Source organism: Podarcis liolepis (genome assembly GCF_965112155.1).
Source record: "Podarcis liolepis genome assembly, chromosome: 18".
Classification (NCBI taxonomy): Eukaryota; Metazoa; Chordata; class Lepidosauria; order Squamata; family Lacertidae; genus Podarcis; species Podarcis liolepis.
The window spans coordinates 3,695,416-3,717,411 of record NC_139572.1 but is presented as its reverse complement, the minus strand read 5'-3'; the positions used below and the strand labels follow the sequence as shown (position 1 = coordinate 3,717,411).

The 21,996-nt window shown below is 50.7% G+C and overlaps 1 protein-coding gene and 1 long non-coding RNA gene across 2 annotated transcripts in view; one reads left to right on the top strand and one right to left on the bottom strand.

The window, feature by feature from the left end:
* POLRMT (RNA polymerase mitochondrial) overlaps positions 1 to 20,317 on the bottom strand; it is a 43,084-nt gene extending 22,767 nt beyond the window's left edge. Inside the window, exons 1-13 of the mRNA XM_083483627.1 lie at positions 20,180 to 20,317; positions 19,013 to 19,108; positions 16,798 to 17,522; positions 16,001 to 16,131; positions 14,472 to 14,658; positions 13,007 to 13,156; positions 10,492 to 10,653; positions 9,339 to 9,509; positions 7,020 to 7,259; positions 4,200 to 4,982; positions 3,838 to 3,960; positions 1,759 to 1,881; positions 560 to 739 (exon numbers count right to left, since the gene is read on the bottom strand). Coding sequence (XP_083339753.1) covers positions 560 to 739; positions 1,759 to 1,881; positions 3,838 to 3,960; positions 4,200 to 4,982; positions 7,020 to 7,259; positions 9,339 to 9,509; positions 10,492 to 10,653; positions 13,007 to 13,156; positions 14,472 to 14,658; positions 16,001 to 16,131; positions 16,798 to 17,522; positions 19,013 to 19,108; positions 20,180 to 20,225 — 3,117 coding nt within the window. The 5' untranslated portion in view covers positions 20,226 to 20,317. The remainder of the gene's footprint in view (positions 1 to 559; positions 740 to 1,758; positions 1,882 to 3,837; positions 3,961 to 4,199; positions 4,983 to 7,019; positions 7,260 to 9,338; positions 9,510 to 10,491; positions 10,654 to 13,006; positions 13,157 to 14,471; positions 14,659 to 16,000; positions 16,132 to 16,797; positions 17,523 to 19,012; positions 19,109 to 20,179) is intronic.
* Positions 1 to 21,996, top strand: part of LOC310697629 — a 305,101-nt gene that overhangs the window by 53,194 nt on the left and 229,911 nt on the right. The window lies entirely within an intron of this gene.

Below are 21,996 nucleotides of genomic sequence, written 5' to 3'. Positions count from 1 at the left end.
CTGCCACAGAGCCTAGGACTTGCCGATCGGAAGGTCGGTGGTTCGAATCCCCGTGACGGGGTGAGCTCCCGTTGCTCGGTCCCTGCTCCTGCCAACCTAGCAGTTCGAAAGCACGTCAAAGGTGCAAGTAGATAAATAGGTACTGCAGGCGGGAAGGAAAACGGCGTTTCCGTGCGCTGCTCTGGTTTGCCAGAAGCGGCTTAGTCCTGCTGACCACATGACCTGGAAATGGAAGGTGGCTCCCTCGGCCAGTAAAGCGAGATGAGCGCTGCAACCCCAGAGTCGGCCACAACAGGACCTAATGGTCAGGGGTCCCTTTACCTTACCTTTAAGGCATGCATGTTCAAATATTTCTCACTGTCCGGTTTCTGTGACCATTCGCCAAACTTTCCAGTCACACCTTGTAGAGTAATACTATAATATCACATTGATTGTCCTCAAGTCTTCCCAATGCATTTGCCATCCTCTCCTGACGCAGCCTTTGGGAATCACTGGGCTAGACAGAAGGAGAGAGAGAGAGAGAGAACGAATGAAAGAAAGAAAGAAAGAGAGAGAGGACCTGCGGGAACTCGTCGATCTCCTTGAGGCGCTTCTCGATTTGGAGGCGCCCTCCGTAGCGGGTGACTCCGTACACGACCGTCATCACCGTCTGTTTCACCACCTTGCGGCCGATGAACCCGTCCAGGACTTGGGCAATTTTGATGCCCTGCTCAGCGTCCCGCTTCCGGTACACTTCCACCTGCAAGCGAGGAGGGGAAGGGGTAAAAGACAAAGGCATTGTGAGAGCTGGACCATAAAGAAGGCTGATCGCCGAAGAATGGATGCTTTTGAATTCTGGTGCTGAAGGAGACTCTTGAGAGTCCCATGGACTGCAAGAAGATCCAACCTATCCATTCTGAAGGAAATCAGCCCTGAGTGCTCACTGGAAGGACAGATCCTGAAGCTGAGGCTCCAAGACTTTGGCCACCTCATGAGAAGAGAAGACTCCCTGGAAAAGACCCTGATGTTGGGAAAGATGGAGGGCACAAGGAGAAGGGGCCGACAGAGGACGAGATGGTGGGACAGTGTTCTCGAAGCTACCAGCATGAGTTTGACCAAACTGCGGGAGGCAGTGGAAGACAGGAGTGCCTGACGTGCTCTGGTCCAGGGGGTCACGAAGAGGCGGACACGACTAAGCGACTAAACAACAACGACCTGACTGGAAGAATCCACGACCAGAAAGAAGAGGAGATACAAGAGGATTGGAAAAAATTGAAAGAATATTTAGCTCAATATTGCGATTATCTTCTTGCAGTCCATGGGGCTCTCAAGAGTCTCCTCCAGCACCAGAATTCAAAAGCATCCATTCTCCGGCGATCAGCCTTCTTGATGGTCCAGCTCTCACTTCCAAGGTGCAAGGTTCCATTTACAATAAAGGAATGAACACTCCATTCATTTCCTAAGAAATGGCCGGCTACCGAAGCAGAGACCTCACCTTGCCAACAAAGGTCTGTATAGTTAAAGCTCTGGTTTTCCCAGTAGTGATGTATGGAAGTGAGAGCTGGACGATAAAGAAGGCTGATCGCCGAAGAATGGATGCTTTTGAATTCTGGTGCTGGAGGAGACTCTTGGGAGTCCCATGGACTGCAAGAAGATCAAACCTCTCCATTCTGAAGGAAATCAGCCCTGAGTTCTCACTGGAAGGACACGCATTCGGGGAGGAAGGGACAACTCGGAAGGCTTTTCCACAGTGGGGGCGCCCCGGAGCCAAGCTATTACCTGCTGAGCCACCCCACTGTAGACATCTTGTGGCAAGTCGCAAGGGGAAAGGTTCACCGAGGTGGCGCCCACGATGTCCCGCCCGAGGGCCGCGTAGTGCTGAAGCCCGTTGCAGGAACCGTCCTGCGGAGGAGGGAAAAGGCGCAAAGGAAATCAGATGGTGGTGGTGGTGATTAAAATAAAATGGATGGATAGGAACCCAGCTGGATCAAACTCATTCATGTGTGGGAAGCTCAGGCTTCAGGCAACAGCTTTTGCATGCTCCTGCTCCTCAGCGTTTAGGAATCGCAGGTAGACTGCCCCTGGCTCTGGAGGTTCTATTTTTCTAACGTAAAACATACGTCAACAAGAGGGGCCCTGCTAGATATCTCTCTCTCCAAGACTGATTTGAGACGGCATGAATATTCTTTGGGCTTGCGTTATTTGGGCGTCACACTGAGATACAGTCGTACCTCGTAAGTCGGACGGAATCCGTTCCGCAAGTCCGCTCAACTTCCAAAACGTTCGGAAACCAAGGCACGGCTTCCGATTGGCTGCAGGGAGCTCTTGCAGCCAATCGGAAGCTGCATAAGCCGCGTGGGATGTTCGGGTTCCAAAGAACGTTCACAATATGCTCTTATTTTGCAGACAGAGTTGTGCTTGGGTGACGTTCTACTCTCTGTATTACCCCATTGTTTGATACGGATCCCTACCCTGCAGGCGTTATTCAGAACAACGGTTTGCACAACCCACCAAGGCAACGAAATCGGGAAGTGTGACAATCAATGGCGCATTTATTCCAAATCCAATTAAAAACTAAATTGATGAACGTGCTTCGGCGACACCCCTTTCTCAAAAATCTGATAAGTACAGATGCATATGTGTTAGCTTTCAGGATCTGATCAAAGGCTTTGCAATTAGAAATAAAAAGAAACCTTTCAAATATAAAGTGGAAGAATGCAAAAAAAACAAACGTTATTTTCCATCTCACTGTAGGTTTTCTTTCATCTACAATTTAATTGTTGTTTATGTTTTGAATTGGACATATATCTAGTCCTTTTAAGTGCTTAGGGCTACTAAAGGTCTTAATCCAGGCGTGACGGCAAGGTAAAGAGCTGCAGTGCCGACATTTGCCAAAAGCTGTGTAATGAAAGTGTCGCCACTGCAACTCCCCTTTACAGTCACACCTCGGAAGTCGAACGGAATCCGTTCCGAAAGCCCGCTCGGCTTCCAAAACGTTCGGAAACCAAGGCGCGGCTTCCGATTGGCTGCAGGAAGCTCCAATCGGAAGCCGCGTCGGACGTTCGGGTTCTAAAGAACGTTCGCAAACCGGAACGCTCACTTCCGGATTTGCGTCGTTCGGGAGCCGAAACGCTTGACTCGCAAGGCGTTCGGGATCCCAAGGTACGCCTGTACTTATAATAGTAATAATAATAATAATTTTTTATACCCCGCCCATCTGGCTGGGCTTTCCCAGCCACTCTGGGCGGCTTCCAAAAAAATATTAAAATACTGTAATGCATCAAACATTAAAAGCTTCCCTAAACAGGCCTGCCTACAGATGTCTTCTAAAAGTCTGGTAGTTGTTGTTCTCTTTGACATCTGGTGGGAGGGCGTTCCACAGGGCGGGTGCCACCACCGAGAAGGCCCTCTGCCTGGTTCCCTGTAACTTGGCTTCTTGCAGGGAGGGAACCGCCAGAAGGCCCTCAGCGCTGGACCTCAGTGTCCGGGTAGAACGATGGGGGTGGAGACGCTCCTTCAGGTATACTGGGCCGTTTAGGGCTTTAAAGGTCAGCACCAGCACTTTGAATTGTGCTCGGAAACGTACTGGGAGCCAATGTAGGTCTTTCAGGACCGGGGTTATGCGGTCTCGGCAGCCGCCCTCAGTCCCCAGTCTAGCTGCCACATTCTGGATTAATTGCAGTTTCTGGGTCACCTTCAAAGGTAGCCTCACATAGAGCGCATTGCAGTAGTCCAAGCAGGAGATAGCCAGAGCATGCACCACTCTGGTGAGACAGTCCGTGAACTTCCAACCCATGAACAGAAAGGGGTAAAGAGCACGTTTGAGGGGAGAGGCGGCCCCCCTCCCCAAATACATACCTGATGGACAGGGAAATGGGAGACGTACTCAGCGGGGTTCGGGGCTCTGGAGGCCTTGGCGATCTCCATGCAACAGGCCAAAGCCTGCCACGGCTCGTCCGTGTTCATCCACCACTTCCGGCCCTGCCAAGGGTAAGGCGAGGAAAGGCTTAAACCGACTGGGAGACGTACCCAGGACTAGAAACTTAAGAAAATTCCATTTATGAAGAAACCAGAGGCCTTTCTCCTTGGAATAACAGGTTCTGAATTGCCCCAAAAAGATGTAAAAGTATTTTTGTATGCTACAACTGCTGCACGGATTTTACTAGCCAAAAAATGGAAAACACAAGAGCTGGCACTTGCCCCCCTCCCCACTGACCCACCGTCAGGGGGCGATCCGCCGAATCCAAGATGTCCTCCATGATTTCGTTGGCGTAGGCCAGTCTGCTCCGCAAGCTCTCCTTCTTCTTCAGCCCCGTGAGGTTGACGAGGTGGACCTTCAGCCAGTCCAGGCCGTGGGGGCCCAGGGGCCGCCCCTCCGCGAAGAGCAAGATGGCTCTCGTGAGGTCGCTGCCCAGGTGGTTGAAGTGCGGAGGGCAAGGATAGGTCCTCCCCCGGAAGTCCACGTTGTGCGGGAACCAGAAGACTCTTCCACTCATGTGCTTGGCGATGGATAGCTTGTAGAGCGCGTCCATCCGAAGGCTGTACATTTCCGTGGCCTTCTTGCGGCACCGCGCCGCCTCCCGCCGGAGCGCCACCTTGCTTGGGGCAGCCCCGTCGGGGAAGTGTGCAGCGGGCTGGGGGGCTTCCGAGGGCGGCGGGGGGACGTCCAGTTTCTCGTTGCCCTTGTCGTTGAAGACGGAGATGACCACGTCCAAGATGGTTTGGTTGACCTTCCAGGGGCAGTTGCCCAGTTGGTTGAGGGCATCCATGACGGGGTAGAGGCTGCTGCGCGGGGCGCGGTCCAGCAACAGCTGGTGCTGAACGGCCCCTTCCACGTAGCGCATGAGCTTGGTGGGGGCGAAGACGTAGGCGCCGAACTGCGTGGACACCCAGGGGATGGGCGGACAGAGCATGGGGATGACGAAGGAGTCGAAGGTCAGGGTGGTCTCAGCGGCCTCCATGAGAAGGCGGGCGAACAGGGGGTGCGGCCTGATGAAGCCCACCTGCAGGGGGAAAAGGAGGGAGAACTTACCACTGGCATTATTTCCCCTGTGTTTAAGGTGATCCCTAGGGTTAAACCACAGAGCCTGGGGCTTGCCGATCCGAAGATCAGCGGTTCGAATCCCCGTGATGGACGGGGTGAGCTCCCGTTGCTCGGTCCCTGCTCCTGCCAACCTAGCAGTTCGAAAGCACGCCTGTGCAAGTAGATAAATAGGTACCACTCTGGCGGAAAGGTAAACGGCGTTTCCGTGCGCTGCTCTGGTTCGCCAGAAGCGGCTTAGTCCTGCTGGCCACATGACCCGGAAGCTGTACGCCGGCTCCCTCGGCCAATAAAGCAAGGTGAGCGCCGCAACCCCAGAGTCCTCCGCAACTGGACCTAATGGTCAGGGGTCCCTTTACCTTTTAACTGTTCCTAAATGGGACGTGGGTGGCGCTGTGGTCTAAACCACAGAGCCTAGGGCTTGCCGATCAGAAGGTCGGTGGTTCGGGGATTTGGGGGGTGGGGTGGTAAAAATGTCTTCTTGTTGATTATTTGTTAATGTTAACGAGAAATGTGTGGGGGAATCTGGTATTGATACCATGTGGCATATATTGGATTTTTTAAATTGAAAACTATTAAATTTATTTTGATAGTAACAATAATAAAAAGTAGTAGGCAGAGAGAGAAGGGGTTAAGGAGGCTGACAGAGAGACGGGGGATGGGAAAGAGGGGGCGACGAGAGAGGGAGGGGGTCCAAGGGTGAATGAGCGGTACCCAAGCCCTGTAATAAATAATAATAATAATAATTTTATTTATTTATATCCCACCCTCCCCAGCCAAAGCCGGGCTCAGGGCGGCTAACAACAATAAAATAATACAACATACTAAAATCATTTCATTATAAAATTAATTCCAGTCAAATTAATGGCAACCATTGGGCTAGAAGTTCTGTGAGGATTGCCAAAGGAGGGAGTCAGGCTGTGCCCTGGCCAAAGGCCTGGTGGAACAGCTCTGTCTTGCAGGCCCTGCAGAAAGATGCCAAGTCCCACGGGGCCCTAGTCTCTTGTGACAGAGCGTTCCACCAGATCGGGGCCACAGCCGAAAAGGCCCTGGCTCTGGCCGAGGCCAGCCTAACCTCCCTGTGGCCCGGGACCGCCAAGATGTTTTTGTTTGACGATCATATGTTCCTCTGTGGGACATACCAGGAGAGGCGGTCCCGTAGGTACGAGGGTCCTAGGCCGTATAGGGCTTTAAAGTTCGCAATGCATTTCTGGGAAATGATATATAATGAAATGAAAAAGGTACTTAAGTGTACCTTCCTTAAGAAACCAGAGTCCTTTCTCTTGGGCATTGTCGGCCAATTGGTGTCAAAGAAAGATAGAATCTTTTTTATGTATGCCACCACAGCAGCAAGAGTACTTATCGCAAAGCATTGGAAGACTCAAGATCTACCCACTCTGGAAGAATGGCAGATGAAGGTGATAGACTATATGGGACTGGCTGAAATGACCGGCAGAATCCGTGACCAGGGGAAAGAGACGGCGGATGAAGATTGGAAGAAATTCAAAGCTTATCTTAAGAAATATTGTAAAATTGATGAGGGCTAAAATGTCGAGATTTCAGGGGAAAAAGGGGTTTACAGCTGTAAAAGATTAAGTAAAAGAAAAGAATAAGGGGAAAATTTTATAAAACCAAGTTTTAGGATTTGCTGAAATAATTTTGGAAATTGGGATGTAGAAAGGGGAGGTATGGGGAAGTCGGTGAAGTAAGGTTTAAGAACAAGGGATATGAAATTATATATGTTCGTTTGTGTGTTTGTTTGTATTTTGTATTGTTTGTGTTTATAAAAACTGTGAAAAACCAATAAAACTTTTATTAAAAAAAAATAAAGTTCGCAATGCAGCCCCCTGCACACCTCCGTTGCCCCGCCCACTTTTGCCCTGGCCCCGCCCACCACGACCACATAGGCCCCGCCCCAGTTTCCTGTCCATTGTAAGCAAAGCTTTCCTCCCAGCCGTTACTAATTTGCAACCAGCGGGTCCTTGCCCCGTCCCCCTACCTGGCGGCCGCTGCGGAAGGAGTAGACGTGGTAGAGGACGGGGATGAGCTTCTGCTCCAGTCCCGGGTTCAAGAGGTTGCTCTCCATCTTGAGCACTTGCACCAGCAGCTCTACCAGGTGCAAGCCCAGCTGAACGAGAAGCGCGTGGGGCCAGGGATGCTCCTTGCAAACCAGCGAGGGGCTGCAGCCGTCCTCGTCCGCCAGCTTCTCCCAGTATTCGCGAGGAAGGTAGCTGTCCGGCTGCGGGGAAAGGAAGGGTTCAAAATTAGAGGCGACTGCTGTCCCCGGTTCTTGTGGTTCTGTCCTCTCCCCCATGCTTTTCAACATCTGCATGCAGCCGCTGGGAGAGATCATCAGGAGGTTTGGGCTGGGTGTCCATCAGTAAGCGGATGATACCCAGCTCTACCTCTCTTTCAAATCAGAACCAGTGAAGGCGGTGAAGGTCCTGTGTGAGGATGGATGGCGGCTAACAGATTGAGGTTGAATCCTGACAAGACAGAAGGACTGTTTGGGGGGGACAGGAGGCGGGCAGGTGTGGAGGATTCCCTGGTCCTGAATGGGGCAACTGTGCCCCTGAAGGACCAGGTGCGCAGCCTGGGAGTCATTTTGGACTCACAGCTGTCCATGGAGGTGCAGGTCAAATCTGTGTCCAGGGCAGCTGTTTACCAGCTCCATGCAGGCTGAGACCCTATCTGCCTGCGGACTGCCTCTCCTTAGTGGTGCATGCTCTGGTTATCTCCCGCTTGGACTACTGCCATGCACTCTCTGTGGGGCTGCCTTTGAAGGTGACCTGGAAACCACAACTAATCCAGAATGCAGCAGCTGGACTGGTGACTGGGAGAGGCCGCCGAGACCATATAGCACTGTTCCTGAAAGAGCTACATAGGGTCCCAGTATGTTACCGAGCACAATTCAAAGTATTTGTGCTGACCATTAAAGCCCTAAATGGCCCAGTATCCCTGATGGAGAGTATCCACCCCATCATCCAGCCCGGACACTGAGGTCCAGCGCCAAGGGCCTTCTGGTGGTTCTCTCACTGGGAGAAGCAAAGCTACAGGGAACCAGGCAGAGGGCCTTCTCGGTGGTGGCGTCCGCCCTGTGGAACATCCTCCCATCAGATGTCAAGGAAATAAACAACTATCCGACTTTTAGAAGACATCAGAAGGCAGCCCTTCTGGGGAAGTTTTTCATGTTTGATGTTTTATCGTGTTTTTAATATTCTGTTGGGAGCCGCCCAGAGTGGCTGGGGAGGCCTGGCCAGATGGGCAGGGTATAAATAATAAATTATTATTATTATTACAGTGGTACCTTGGGTTAAGTACTTTATTTGTTCCGGAGGTCCGTCCTTAACCTGAAACTGTTCTTAACCTGAAGTGCCACTTTAGCTAATGGGGCCTCCTGCTGCCGCCGCGCGATTTCTGTTCTCATCCTGAAGCAAAGTTCTTAACCCGAGGTACTATTTCTGGGTTAGCGGAGTGTGTAACCTGAAGCGTATGTAACCTGAAGTGTATGTAACGCGAGGTACCACTGTATTGGAAATTATTCCAGCAGTCGAAAACATTCCATTAAACGTAACCCGTAACACTGCAAAATAGAACGGTAAGATGAACACTGAGAGCCAATTTTACTAGGGCTGGATGTGATAGAAGGCTGGATTAAAACTGGGAGAGACTTGGGTTCGAATTCCCCCTTCGCCGGGGGACCTTTGGCCAGTCGCTCGCTGTCAGCTCAACCTACCTTCCAGGGTTGTCGCGAGGGCGAAAAGGGGAAGGGGAGAACCATGCGTCTCGGGAGGGAAGGCAAGATACAAATGTCACGGAAAGGAAGAAAGGAATTCGGGAGACTTGGCTGAGCAAGACCGGCGGCGTGAAGGCGACGGCGCTTAGAATCATAGAATCATAGAATCCTAGAGTTGGAATAGACCACAAGGGCCATCGAGTCCAACCCCCTGCCAAGCAGGAAACACCACCAGAGCACTCCTGACATATGGTTGTCAAGCCTCTGCTTAAAGACCTCCAAAGGAGGAGACTCCACCACACTCCTTGGCAGCAAATTCCACTGTCAAACAGCTCTTACTGTCAGGAAGTTCTTCCTAATGTTTAGGTGGAATCTTCTTTCTTGTAGTTTGGATCCATTGCTCCGTGTCCGCTTCTCTGGAGCAGCAGAAAACAACCTTTCTCCCTCCTCTATGTGACATCCTTTTATATATTTGAACATGGCTATCATATCACCCCTTAACCTCCTCTTCTCCAGGCTAAACATGCCCAGCTCCCTTAGCCGTTCCTCATAAGGCATCGTTTCCAGGCCTTGGACCATTACCTGAGTGTCCTTTGCGAGCAGCTGCACGTATTTGTCGTACAGCCGCTGGATCTTCTCCACCAAGCGGCTCCTGGATTTCTTCTGCAGCATGAACTTGCTGTAGACTTTGGAGCCCAGTTCCCTCGCCAGGACGAGGAGAGACTCCCCTTGCGGCGACAGGTTGTTGAGGCTCTGGGGGAGAAAGGAGGTTATTAATATAGTTACTGAATTTACATACCGCCCTATACCCGGGGGTCTCAGGGCAGTTCACAGAATAAAACCCAAGATATAAAACCACAAAATGCATTATAAAAATAAAAACGACAATCCAATACCCCACCCCACACACAAAAACCAACACATTTTAAAAGGGCATAGGATGTAAATCAGATCAACCAAAGGCCTGGTTAAAAAGGAACATCAGGGTCTTTTCCAGGGAGTCTTCTCTTCTCATGAGGTGGCCAAAGTCTTGGAGCCTCAGCTTCTGGATCTGTCCTTCCAGGGAGCACTCAGGGCTGATTTCCTTCCGAATGGAGAGGTTTGATCTTCTTGCAGTCCATGGGACTCTCAAGAGTCTCCTCCAGCACCAGAATTCAAAAGCATCCATTCTTTGGCGATCAGCCTTCTTGATGGTCCAGCTCTCACTTCCATACATCACTACTGGGAAAACCAGAGCTTTGACTATACGGACCTTTGTTGGCAAGGTGATGTCTCTGCTTTTTAAGATGCTGTCATTGCTTTTCTCCCAAGAAGCAGGCGTCTTTTAATTTCGTGGCTGCTGTCACCATCTGCAGTGATCATGGAGCCCAAGAAAGTAAAATCTCTCACTGCCTCCATTTCTTCCCCTTCTATTTGCCAGGTGGTGATGGGACCAGTGGCCACGATCTTCGTTTTTTTGATGTTGAGCTTCAGACCGTATTTTGCGCTCTCCTCTTTCACTCTCATCAAAAGGTTCTTTAATTCCTCCTCACTTTCTGCCATCAAGGTTGTGTCATCTGCATATCTGAGGTTGTTGATATTTCTTCTGGCAATCTTAATTCTGGCTAGGGATTCATCCAGCCCAGCCTTTCGCATGATGAATTGATATTTTAAGGTTGTTTAAATGAATATTCTAACACGTAAGGCGGAAATTTTTAAAAAAATTATAAAGGGGGGGGGGGAGAAACCCTCTTACCCGCATGAGGACGTCAACGTATTCTTCGTCTTTCAGAACGCAGAGGAAAGGGTAGAGGTTTAGCTGACCCGAATTCCGTTGCGCCATGCGCAGCTTGAATTCTTGCAGGCTTTGCAAGAGAGATGTGCGCCAGCGGCTGCGGAGAACGGACAGTAGGCTCCGCTGCACATGAGCAAAACCGTAAAGAAAGTTACATCATCATCATCATCACAATGGGGCATTACCGTATTTTTCGCTCCATAAGACGCACCTGAGCATAAGACGCACCTAGTTTTTAGAGGAGGAAAACTAGAAAAAAAAATTCTGAACGAAACAGTGAATGTATGATTGTTGTGGTTCATGCTGTGGCCACAGACACGATATGTGATTTGACAGTAAGTTTGGGGTAGCCCAATGCAAAAATCCTGAGAATCCATGTGGATCCATGCTTTGTAACCACAAAACAGGGGATATGTGATTTTTTTTTGGTGCAGGCTATAGCCATGGACATGCTAAGTGATCTGATGGTGAATTTGGGGTGACCCAATACAAAAATCCTGAGGATCCATGTGCTTTTCCCTCCCCCCTCCCAGGCAGCCTCCTTTATCGCTAGCGTCCCTTATCTCCCTCCCGACCGCTTGACGATCAGCTGCTTAGCGGCTTCGTTTCAACACCCCCTTTCCTCTTTGTAAAAAAGGGGGGGGGGAAGCACGATCTGCTTTTCACCCCTGGGCAATTTGGCTCCAGGGACCACGCATTTGCTCCATAAGACGCACAGACATTTCCCCTTACTTTTTAGGAGGAAAAAAGTGCGTCTTACGGAGCGAAAAATACGGTAAGTGGCCGCAGCGTATTCCCAGGTCTGCAGAGAGAGGAGGATAGGCGGACTGCCGCTTCAGGGCACCGCAGCAGCAAGCCAGCCGCAAACTCATAGCTGTCAAGCGTCCCTTATTTGGCAGGACAGTCCCTTATCCCAGCGCCGTGTCCTGCTGCTGTCCCTTATTGATAATGTCCCTTAAATTTCCCGGGTTTCAAAGGAAGCAGCTCCTCTCCCTCCCTCCCTGCTGGCCAGGGAAGAGGGAGGCTCCAACTGTGTTGCTTGGCTGCCCCGCCCGCCCCCCCCCACGGCCTCCTCTCACCAGCCTCGGCCCCCCGGAGCCCCTCCCCGCCGGGACTGAGGAGCCTTGAGAGGAGAGCGAGGGCAACCATAGAGAAAGCAGTTCAGAGAGAGGAGGAGGTGGAGGCGCGGGCAGGTGTTCCAAGGGCTAACCATAGAGGGGGAAAGCGGAGGAAGGACCGCAAGCGCTTCTCCCATAGATTTGTAGTGGTAGACTAGCATAGATGGTCTGATCTGCGGGTTTACTTCGGGCGCTATTCCCCCCCCCATCTTCCTCCCGCCCCGCCTGATGGAACTGAGAGCTGCAGATGGAGCACGAGAGAAAAGATACAGAACTGCAGCAGCATCTTCGTAGCTCGGACTTAGTTTTGCGCGAAAAGTGGTTGCTGCTTGTAGTTATTTAATTGCAGTGTTTCATCGGCTGGTGTCTGGAGCAGCAACCTCTGGAAACGAAGGGCTAAAAACCGGCGCTGCTCTCCCAAATTATCTGGTCCCTTTTAACTTCGTATTTCAGCTGGTTGACTAAAATCCCTTATTCTGGCTGCTGATCCCTTATTTTCGAGGTTGCTGGTCCCTTATTTTCAAATCTGTAAGTTGACAGCTATGCAGAAACTACAACTCACACCAATCCCTGCCCAAGACAAATGTTTAAAGACGGAGAGCAGGAAGGAATGGGCTTTGGCACAACAAGGTGCTAAATCTCATGGTTTTTCCCCTCCCGGCTAATCTCCACCGGTAGCTGGCATCATGCCAGGGTGGATCTGATGTAAATCAAATCAATTTAAATACGATTTAAGTTTTTCATGTGTGCTAAAACTCACTCTTAGTTTTTTTTTTTTAAGTTTAACCACATCAGTTAACAAACACTGATGCATGTGCTATAATGTCATTGTTAAATAAATTGTTTAAATGGTTATTAAGGAAATGATTACTTTTCTCCTTCCAGTAAAGTACAGCAGAAAAGATGTCCAAATATAAACAGTTAAATTATTAAACCTTGCAATAATTTCATAATTATCAATGTATTTCTAATAGGATAACCAAATGAGTAATTTTTGATATAAATTGTAAAAACTACTCTGGAAAGTTATTATTCCAAAAACGAAACCTTCATATGGTTGTAAGTATTAGGATTATACCAGCAAGAATGAGTCTTTCTGTAAAAAAAGTGATTTAAATCAAGTCTTACTGTCTAGTGATTTTAAATAAAGTCTTACTGAATAGTGATTTTAAATCAAGTCTTAGTGACTAGGGATTTTAAATCAAGTCTTACTGACTAGTGATCTAAACCGCGATTTAAATCGATTTGATTTAAATCAAATCCACCCGGATTCCATGGCAACTATCCAAACTCCCAAAATTGTTGGACCCCTTTCCGTTTTAACGGTTCAAATTCTTTTCTCTCTCTCATCCTTTTACCGCTCTGCTGGCTTCCTCCGTCAAGGGCTTGGCCGCCTCCACGGAGTCGATGGTGACTGTGTCTGATGCCTCCATCGCCAGCTGCTTCCGGAACTGGTCCCGCAGTTCTTGCGCCGTGAAATCGAGCTTGGGGTAGGAGACGGGCTTCCCCTGGGGCGAGAAAGAAAAGTGGGCGGGGGTGGGAAGGGCACCATGGGGTTAAACCACAGAGCCCAGGGCTTGCCGATCAGAAGGTCGGCGGTTCGAATCCCCGCAATGACGGGGTGAGCTCCCGTTGCACAGTCCCTGCTCCTGCCAACCTAGCAGTTCGAAAGCAGGCCAGCGCAAGTAGATAAATAGGTACCGCTCCGGTGGGAAGGTAAACGGCATTTCCGTGCGCTGCTCTGGTTCGCCAGAAGCGGCTTAGTCCTGCTGGCCACATGACCTGGAAGCTGTACGCCGGCTCCCTCGGCCAATAAAGAGAGATGCGCACCGCAACCCCAGAGTCGGTCACGAATGGATCTAATGGTCAGGGGTCCCTTTACCTAGTGCCACTCAGCAGGCAAAGGGCATTAAGGCGGTAGAGACCTCTCCTGTGTTCCTTATCCCCAGCATTTACTAACCTCAGCTAGACTCTTCTTGGGCCTGGAGGGTCCACTGTTTTAGGGGGACAGGGGGCGGGCAGGTATGGGGGACTCCCTGGTCCTGAATGGGGTGACTGTGCCCCCGAAGGACCAGGTGCATAGCCTGGGGGTCATTTTGGACTCACAGCTGTCCATGGAGGCGCAGGTCAATTCTGTGTCCAGGGCAGCTGTGTATCAACTCCACCTGGTACGCAGGATGAGACCCTCCCTGCCTGCGGACTGTCTCGCCAAAGTGGTGCAAGCTCTGGTTATCTCCCACTTGGACTACTGCAATGCGCTCTCCGTGGGGCTACCTTTGAAGGTGACCCTGAAACTACAACTAATCCAGAATGCGGCAGCTGGACTGGTGACTGGGAGCGGCCGCTGAGACCACATAACACCGGTCCTGAGAGATCTGCATTGGCTCCCAGGACATTTCCGAGCACAATTCAAAGTGTTGGGGCTGACCTTGAAAGCCCTAAATAGCCTCAGTCCAGTATCCCTGAAGGAGCGTCTCCACCCCCATCATCCAGCCCGGAAACTGAGGTCCAGCTCCGAGGGCCTTCTGGTGGTTCCCTCCCTGCGAGCAGCAAAGATACAGGGAACCAGGCAGAGGGCCTTCTCGGTGGTGGCACCCGCCCTGTGGAACTCCCTCCCATCAAATGTCAAGGAAATAAACAACTGACTTTTAGAAGACATCTGAAGGCAGCCCTGTTTAGGGAAGTTTTTAATGTTGGATGTTGAATCGTGTTTTTAATATCCTGTTGGTAGCCGCCCAGAGTGTCTGGGGAAACCCAGCCAGATGGGCAGGGTATAAATTAATTAATAATAATAATAATAATAATAATAATAATAATAATAACCTTTGCGTAGAAGTCCTGGAGTAGGGGAACCGTGCAGATTTCGGCAGGGCGAGGAGGCGGGGGCTGGAAGTCTTCCACAACCCTCCGGACGGCTTTCAGCACCATCTTCCTCCAGTCTTCCTCGAACCCAGAGTCCCGGAAGAGGTCCTTCACTTGAAAGCCATCTTCTTTGAGCTGCTGGAGGCATCTGTGGGGGTGGGGGTGGGGGTGGTGCGGATAGGAAGGAACGGCAGATAAAGAGGCTTGGGTCAGCAGTGTCCGAAAAAGCGGCCCCCTCCCATTCCTCTCGCGGAGAATCGTCATTACCGCCTATCAAAAAACGCCTGTCGAAATGAATGGCTTTGGCTGAGACGGCAAATTCGACGTGCTTATAATCACCGCTGGCGATTTATGAATGATTGGAAAACCCTTCTGGACATTATGCACAGTAAGGAAAATGAACTTGTGATATCGGGGGGGGGGGGGGAGTTGGTTTATGGGAAATGGAGAAGTGAATGTTATTATTCAAGTTCCCCACATATCTCCTGGCACAAGCACTAACCTCCCCACCTTCTACAGGAGGAGGGAGGACAGAGAAGCTTGCTGCTCCCATTGGAATGCACAGCGTGACGATACTCTGTTTTTCTATTTATATAGAAAGATATCTGTACAGTGGTGCCCCGCAAGACGAACGCCTCGCGAGACGAAAAACTCGCAAGACGAAAGGTTTTTTCGTTTTCGAGTTGCTTCGCAAGACGAATTTCCCTATGGGCTTGCTTCGTAAAACGAAGCTTGCCCCGCAAGCTCCGGGGATAGCGGGGAAGCGCAGCGTGTCTTCCCTGCTATCCCCGGACCTCTTTTGAAGCAAGGGGCGGCGGGGAGAAGATCGCTTCTCCCCGTTGCCAGCCCCGCAATCTCCAGGGACAGAGGGGAAGGCACGTGCGCCTTCCCCTCTCTCCCCGGACCCCTTTTGAACCAAGAGGTGGCAACAGGGAGAAGCGATCTTCTCCCCTCCGCCCCTTGCTTCAAAAGAGGGGACAGAGGGGAAGGCGCGCGGCGCTTCCCCTCTGTCCCTGGACGGTCTCCATAGGAACGCATTGATTGATTTTCAATGCATTCCTATGGGAAACCGTGCTTCGCAAGACGAAAAACTCGCAAGAAGGAAAAACTTGCGGAACGAATTAATTTCGTCTTGCGAGGCACCACTGTATATCACGTTTTCTCCAAAGGAGCTCAATATGGTGTACGTGGCCCTCCTCAGTCAACCACACACCTGTCAGGTAGATTAGGTGGAGAGGCGGTGACTGGCCCCCAATGCCCCCCTCCCATCCCTGAAAGCTTCATGCCCATTTGTGGGGGAGTCAAACCCTGGTCTCCCGAGTCCTAGTCCTCAATCCGGGAGGTGGGTTAGGCTGAGAGTGTCGACTGGCCGAAGGTCACCCACTGAGCTTCATGGCAGAGTGGGGATTCGAACCCAGGACACAGCCCCAATGCTCTAACCACTGCACCACCGCTGTCGCTGAGTAAGGGACCAATGTCAAGAGTAGCACCTGAAGATGATGTTGCGAGATGCCCCACACTGCCCCATGCAAGCGAGCGCAGCGGCGTAAGAGTCCGGGTTGGGCCTCAAGCCAGCTTCCTCGAGGAGGTGGAAGAGTCTGCCAACCTGTGTCAGGAGGCCCTGGGGGGAGAAAGAAAGGACAGGAGACTCAAACCAGGACTTGTTGCTTATCTGCATTTGAGGCAAATGCTTCACCGCTGATTGGCAAGTCCTAGGCTCTGTGGTTTAACCCACAGCACCACCCACGTCCCTTGGTGGGATTGGACTGTAATGAAACTTAAATAGAAAACCTTTAGAAGGATTTTTCCTCCAAAAGCATTTTATTTTAAAAATCTGATTTAAAAAAAATAATCCGATTTAAAAGAAAAAGTCTGATTTACAGTGGTGCCCCGCAAGACGGAAAACTCACTAGACGAAAGAGTTTTCCGTTTTGGAGGTGCTTCGCAAAACGAATCTCCTATGGGCTTGCTTCGCAAGACGACAATGTCTTGCGAGTTCCTGCTGGTTTTTTTCCTCCCCCCCCCCTTTTCTAACCCGCTAAGCCGCTTATCAGCTGATCCGATAAGCCGATAAGCCGCTAATAGCGCTAATAGCGGTAATCCGTCAATGGGCTTGCTTCGCAAGACGAAAAAACCGCTAGACGAAGAGAATCACAGAACGGATTCTTTTCGTCTTGCGAGGCACCACTGTAAATCAAAAAGATCAGATTTTTTTATTTTAAAAAAAAGATTTGATTTTTATCCACCCTGGCACTACCACTGCAAGAAGGGATGCAAATCTCCTTACCTTCTTGGCGTACCCTTGCATAACGAGATTGTACATTCGGACGTCAAGGCGCTTCCTGCGGGCATGAGAGCGATGATAAAACATTAAGCACTGCTGGGCTCTTTCGGGCTGACCGAGAAAAAGGCAGGCGTCCAGATAGGACAAAATGTTCAGCTTGACGTTCATGTGGCGGTTCCCATCTTCCTCGTCCAGGGGGAGCGTCCCCTCGGCGGCGTCCCAGACCCGAATGGGCTCCCCCGGTTCCTCGCAGCTCCCGGAAGGATCCCGAGACTGCGTCCCGATCGAGACTTTGGCAGTCTTGTTTGGCTGGCCATCGCCGGCTTTGCTGGACTTCTGCGACTTAGACGCTCGCGCCTTGAGCTTTGCCCGGGTCTCTTTAGCGGGAGAGCGCAGGGAGAAATCTTCGTCCTTCGCGCCGGGCCCAATCCACTCCAGGGCGGGCTCAGCCACGTCGCCCGGGACGGCGGCCAAGAGCTTGGCCTCCAGTTTCAGAAGGCGTTTGTTCTTCATCGACTTCTCCTTCTTCAGCTTCTCGGTCCAGCGGCTAGGCTGGGGCTTTTCCTCGCGTTTCGGGGCGCTCTCGGTCCGAGCCGGGCTGGCAGCGGCCGTTTTCCGCGGGGCGGGCGGGAGGGAGACGAACTTGCGCAGGCGGGAGCGTTGGACCTCGCCGACCGCCACCTCCGATACATTTTCAGCCTTCAGCTGCTGCACTCTTGCCTCCAGCACTGCAGGGGAGGAAAGGAAAGGAAGAATCGAATCGCTGGGGAATGCGGCGGGCTGAGTTAAAGAAGGCATCCGTAAATAAGACGCACCTAGATTTTAGAGGGTTTTCCCAGTAGTGATGTATGGAAGTGAGAGCTGGACCATAAAGAAGGCTGATCGCCGAAGAATGGATGCTTTTGAATTATGGTGCTGGAGGAGACTCTTGAGAGTCCCATGGACTGCAAGAAGATCAAACCTCTCCATTCTGAAGGAAATCAGCCCTGAGTGCTCACTGGAAGGACAGATCCTGAAGCTGAGGCTCCAAGACTTTGGCCACCTCATGAGAAGAGAAGACTCCCTGGAAAAGACCCTGATGTTGGGAAAGATGGAGGGCACAAGGAGAAGGGGACGACAGAGGACGAGATGGTGGGACAGTGTTCTCGAAGCTACCAGCATGAGTTTGACCAAACTGCAGGAGGCAGTGGAAGACAGGAGGGCCTGGCGTGCTCTGGTCCAGGGGGTCACGAAGAGGCGGACACGACTAAATGACTAACGAAAGTTTTTAGAGGAGGAAAGGTGGAAAGCCCCGGTTTTTGGAGGATCAGCTCACAGTTGTTGAGCTTACTTTGCAAAGGGAAATAATCCTGTTTTTATGGGGTTCAGCCCACAATTCTGAAGCTTCCTTGGGAAAGGAAAGGGAGCCGTTTCTAGAGTTTCCAGACAGATACAGTGGTACCTCTGGATTATAAAAGAATGCCAGCCCTTTTCCAAATAAGCAATTGGGATATTGCCGCTTCCAACGTTCCAGTTAGGATCGGGAAACTCTTGAGAGCCAATTTTTGTTTTAGAGAATTTAGTGCATAGGGTGTTGCTCATTTGCTAAGCAAAAGAACCCAATGCTTTCACGAGAGAGAGAGAGAGAGAGAGAGAGAGAGAGAGAGAGAGAGATCAGAGGTGCATCTCCTAAGAGTGTTTGCTGAGCCACACAAATGTAAAGGGTTTTCTTTAGTTGTTCTCTGTAAGCTGCTTTGAGACCTTCTCTGGGGGGAAAGGTGGGGTATGAATAAATTAATAATAATAATAATTTAACATTTCTCAATAGAACTGGTTAAATAGGAAGGGTTTAAAAAATAACAATAATATTATGCTTAGATAAAGGTAAAGGGACCCCTGACCATTAGGTCCAGTCGTGACCGACTCTGGGGTTGCGGCGCTCATCTCGCTTTATCAGCCGAGGGAGCCGGCGTACAGCTTCCGGGTCATGTGGCCAGCATGACGAAGCTGCTTCTGGCGAACCAGAGCAGCGCACGGAAACGCCGTTTTCCTTCCCGCCAGAGCGGTACCTATTTATCTACTTGCACTTTGATGTGCTTTCGAACTGCTAGGTTGGCAGGAGCAGGGACAGAGCAACGGGAGCTCACCCCGTCATTGCGGAGATTCGAACCGCCGACCTTATGATTGGCAAGGCGCTGTGGGTTAAACCACAGAGCCACCCGCATTATATTACGCTTACCTTCCAACAACTCTACTTGTTCACACACCCATCTTTTCCTGGCTTCTTCCTTCGCCCTGGCAGAGGAGTAATTTCTCACTCTGATCCAAAGGCTCTCTGAAACACAACGGAAAGGGTAAGCGTTAAAAGGGGAGAATATTGAAGGGAAACCAGAATGAGGAGAGAATAAGTCCGCTTCCCACCACACCCCAAACTACGAAGTTTAATTCCCACCCTTGTTTCGGGGGCAGCGGGGGGGGGCGGAAAAGAGCGAGACCTCCTGTTAAGTAATACGAAGACACTGCCCACACAAAATGAAGGAAAAGGGATGGATCCAGCCCCCTCGTTAAGCGGCAACGAAGCAACTGTAAAGGGGGAAAGGGTTTCATCCTCCTCTGCAAATTACAGGACAGGGAAGGCTTCACGCACACGTATAGGGTTGTCACCTGTCCGGTATAATACAGAAACGTCCTGTATTTCAATATAAACTGCAATGCGTCCTGTGTTGATACAGTCTTGTCCTGTATTATTATTATTATTATTATTAATTGCATTTAAAGATAAAGGTAAAGGGACCCCTGACCATTAGGTCCAGAGTGTCGGGGTGAATTAGATGCAGCCCTCCCACTGAGGACCCCCACCCCCCACTTTCCCCATATTAGAGGAGGGGATAAGACTCCAGCCCCCCTCCCCAATTTTTTGGGGGGGAGTTGTGGGGGGGAGGTGACTGCCTGACTCCCCCCTTCCCACACTCTCCCCATATCAGAGGAGGGGAGAGGGCCCCAGCCCCCCCAATTTGCAATTATGGATATGGGGGCTTCACTCTCAACTGGGGGGGAGTGGCAGGGGGGGGGAATATGATCTAGCCCTCCTACTGAGGAGACCCCATCCCACTCCACCCCACACTTTCCCCATATTATAGGAGGGGATAGGGCCCCAGCCCCCTCCCCAATTTGCAATTATGGGTAGAGGGGCTTCACTCTCAACTGGGGGAGAGTGGCGGGGGGGGATATGATCCAGCCCTCCTACTGAGGAGACCCCACCCCACACTTTCCCCATATTATAGTAGGGGATAAGACTCCAGCCCCCCTCCCCAATTTTTTGGTGGGAAGTTGGGGGGCAGGTGGCTGCCTGACTCCCCCCTCCCCTCCCTCTCCCCCTCCCCACCCCACCTATTGAACTGCCTACCTGTGCCCCGCAGCAGCAGCGCCCCCTGCAGCTTCAGCATGGACATGCCCCTCTCTTAAAACCCCCTCATCTCAGCTCCCACCCAGACCACATTGGCTGGTCCCCACTGCGCAGGCGCGGCGGCGTTGCTCCGCCTCCTCCTCCTCCACGCCAGCCAATAGGCATCCCGCTTCGCGCAGCCGGGTAAGCTGGAGCGCGTGTGGAGGAAACTACGACTCCCAGGAGGCATTGCGGGAGAGGCGCATGCGCAGGGAGGCGGCCGCAGGGAGCAGCGCGGTCGCTAGAGTTAGACAAAAAATGAAGAGGGGTCTAGCGCGATGTGTGTGTCGGCGATTTCCGGGATCGCGTTTTAGAACACACGTAGATATTGAGAGATAGAGGTAATAATAATAATAACAATAATAATAACAACAACAATAATAACAACAAAAATAATTTATTATTTGTACCCCGCCCATCTGGCTGGGTTTAGAGATGTATTTTGTTTTTTGGGCTCTCCTTTTCATTTCCTTTGGATTATTATTATCTTTTATTTCATTTCTACACCGCTCTATATTTAAGAAAAGCCTCAAAGCCGTTTAAATAATATTAAAACAGCAATAAAACATTAAAACATCAATAAACAGAACCTCATATATGCAGATGACACAACCTTGTTGGCAGAAAGTGAGGAGGAATTAAAGAACCTTTTAATGAGGGTGGAAGAGGAGAGCGCAAAATATGGTCTGAAGCTCAACATCAAAAAAAGGAAGATGATGGCCACTGGTCCCATCACCTCCTGGCAAATAGAAGGGGGAGAAATGGAGGCAGTGAGAGATTTTACTTTCTTGGGTTCCATGATCACTGCAGATGGTGACAGCAGCCACGAAATTAAGAGACGCCTGCTTCTTGGGAGAAAAGCAACCGGCGTCAACCATCACACATAATTAAAAAGTTTGTAAGCCCAGGGGAGTAGAAAGATTGTTTGCTTGGCGCTGGAAAAAACCAGGGCTGCAATTGAGGAAGCTGGCGACAATTTCTCTGGCTCTAATCAGAACACCTGGCTCCCTTGAGAGGTCCAGACAAATGAGACAAGCATAAAATCAATAACAGGCAGGAGAACTTTGCCTTATTGACTTTGACTTTGATACCAATTTAGCTGCAGCACTGGTGTATACTTCAATACATCTGGTGGAATTATGTTTTAATGATGAATACAATTGACGTTGGCTGGTGGCGTGGATTCCACCCTTCATGTTCCTAGGACTTGCCGATCAGAAGGTCGGCGGTTCGAATCCCTGCGACAGGGTGAGCTCCCGTTCCTCGGTCCCAGCTCCTGCCCGACTGGACCTAATGGTCAGGGGTCCCTTTACCTTTAGTTCAAGCAAGTAAGTTTTGTAATGAGCTTGTGTTACACTTAAATTGGGAGTTGCAGTGCATTTCCATCAAACCAAAATTTACAGCAATGTGAGATGTGTTGTTGAAGGGCGTGTTAACTAGAGAGCTCCATAATTTAATGTAATTAATTTAATTTAATTTAATTTAATGGACTCGTAATCTGGTGAACCGGGTTTGCGTCTCCACTCCTCTACCTGCAGCTGCTGGGTGACCTTGGGCCAGTCACACTTCTCTGAAGTCTCTCAGCCCCACTCACCTCACAGAGTGATTGTTGTGGGGGAGGAAGGGAAAGGAGAACGTTAGCCGCTTTGAGACTCTTTAAAAAGGTAAAGGGACCCCTGACCATTAGGTCCAGTCGTGGCCGACTCTGGGGTTGTGGCGCTCATCTCGCTTTACTGGCCGAGGGAGCCAGCGTACAGCTTCCGGGTCATGTGGCCAGC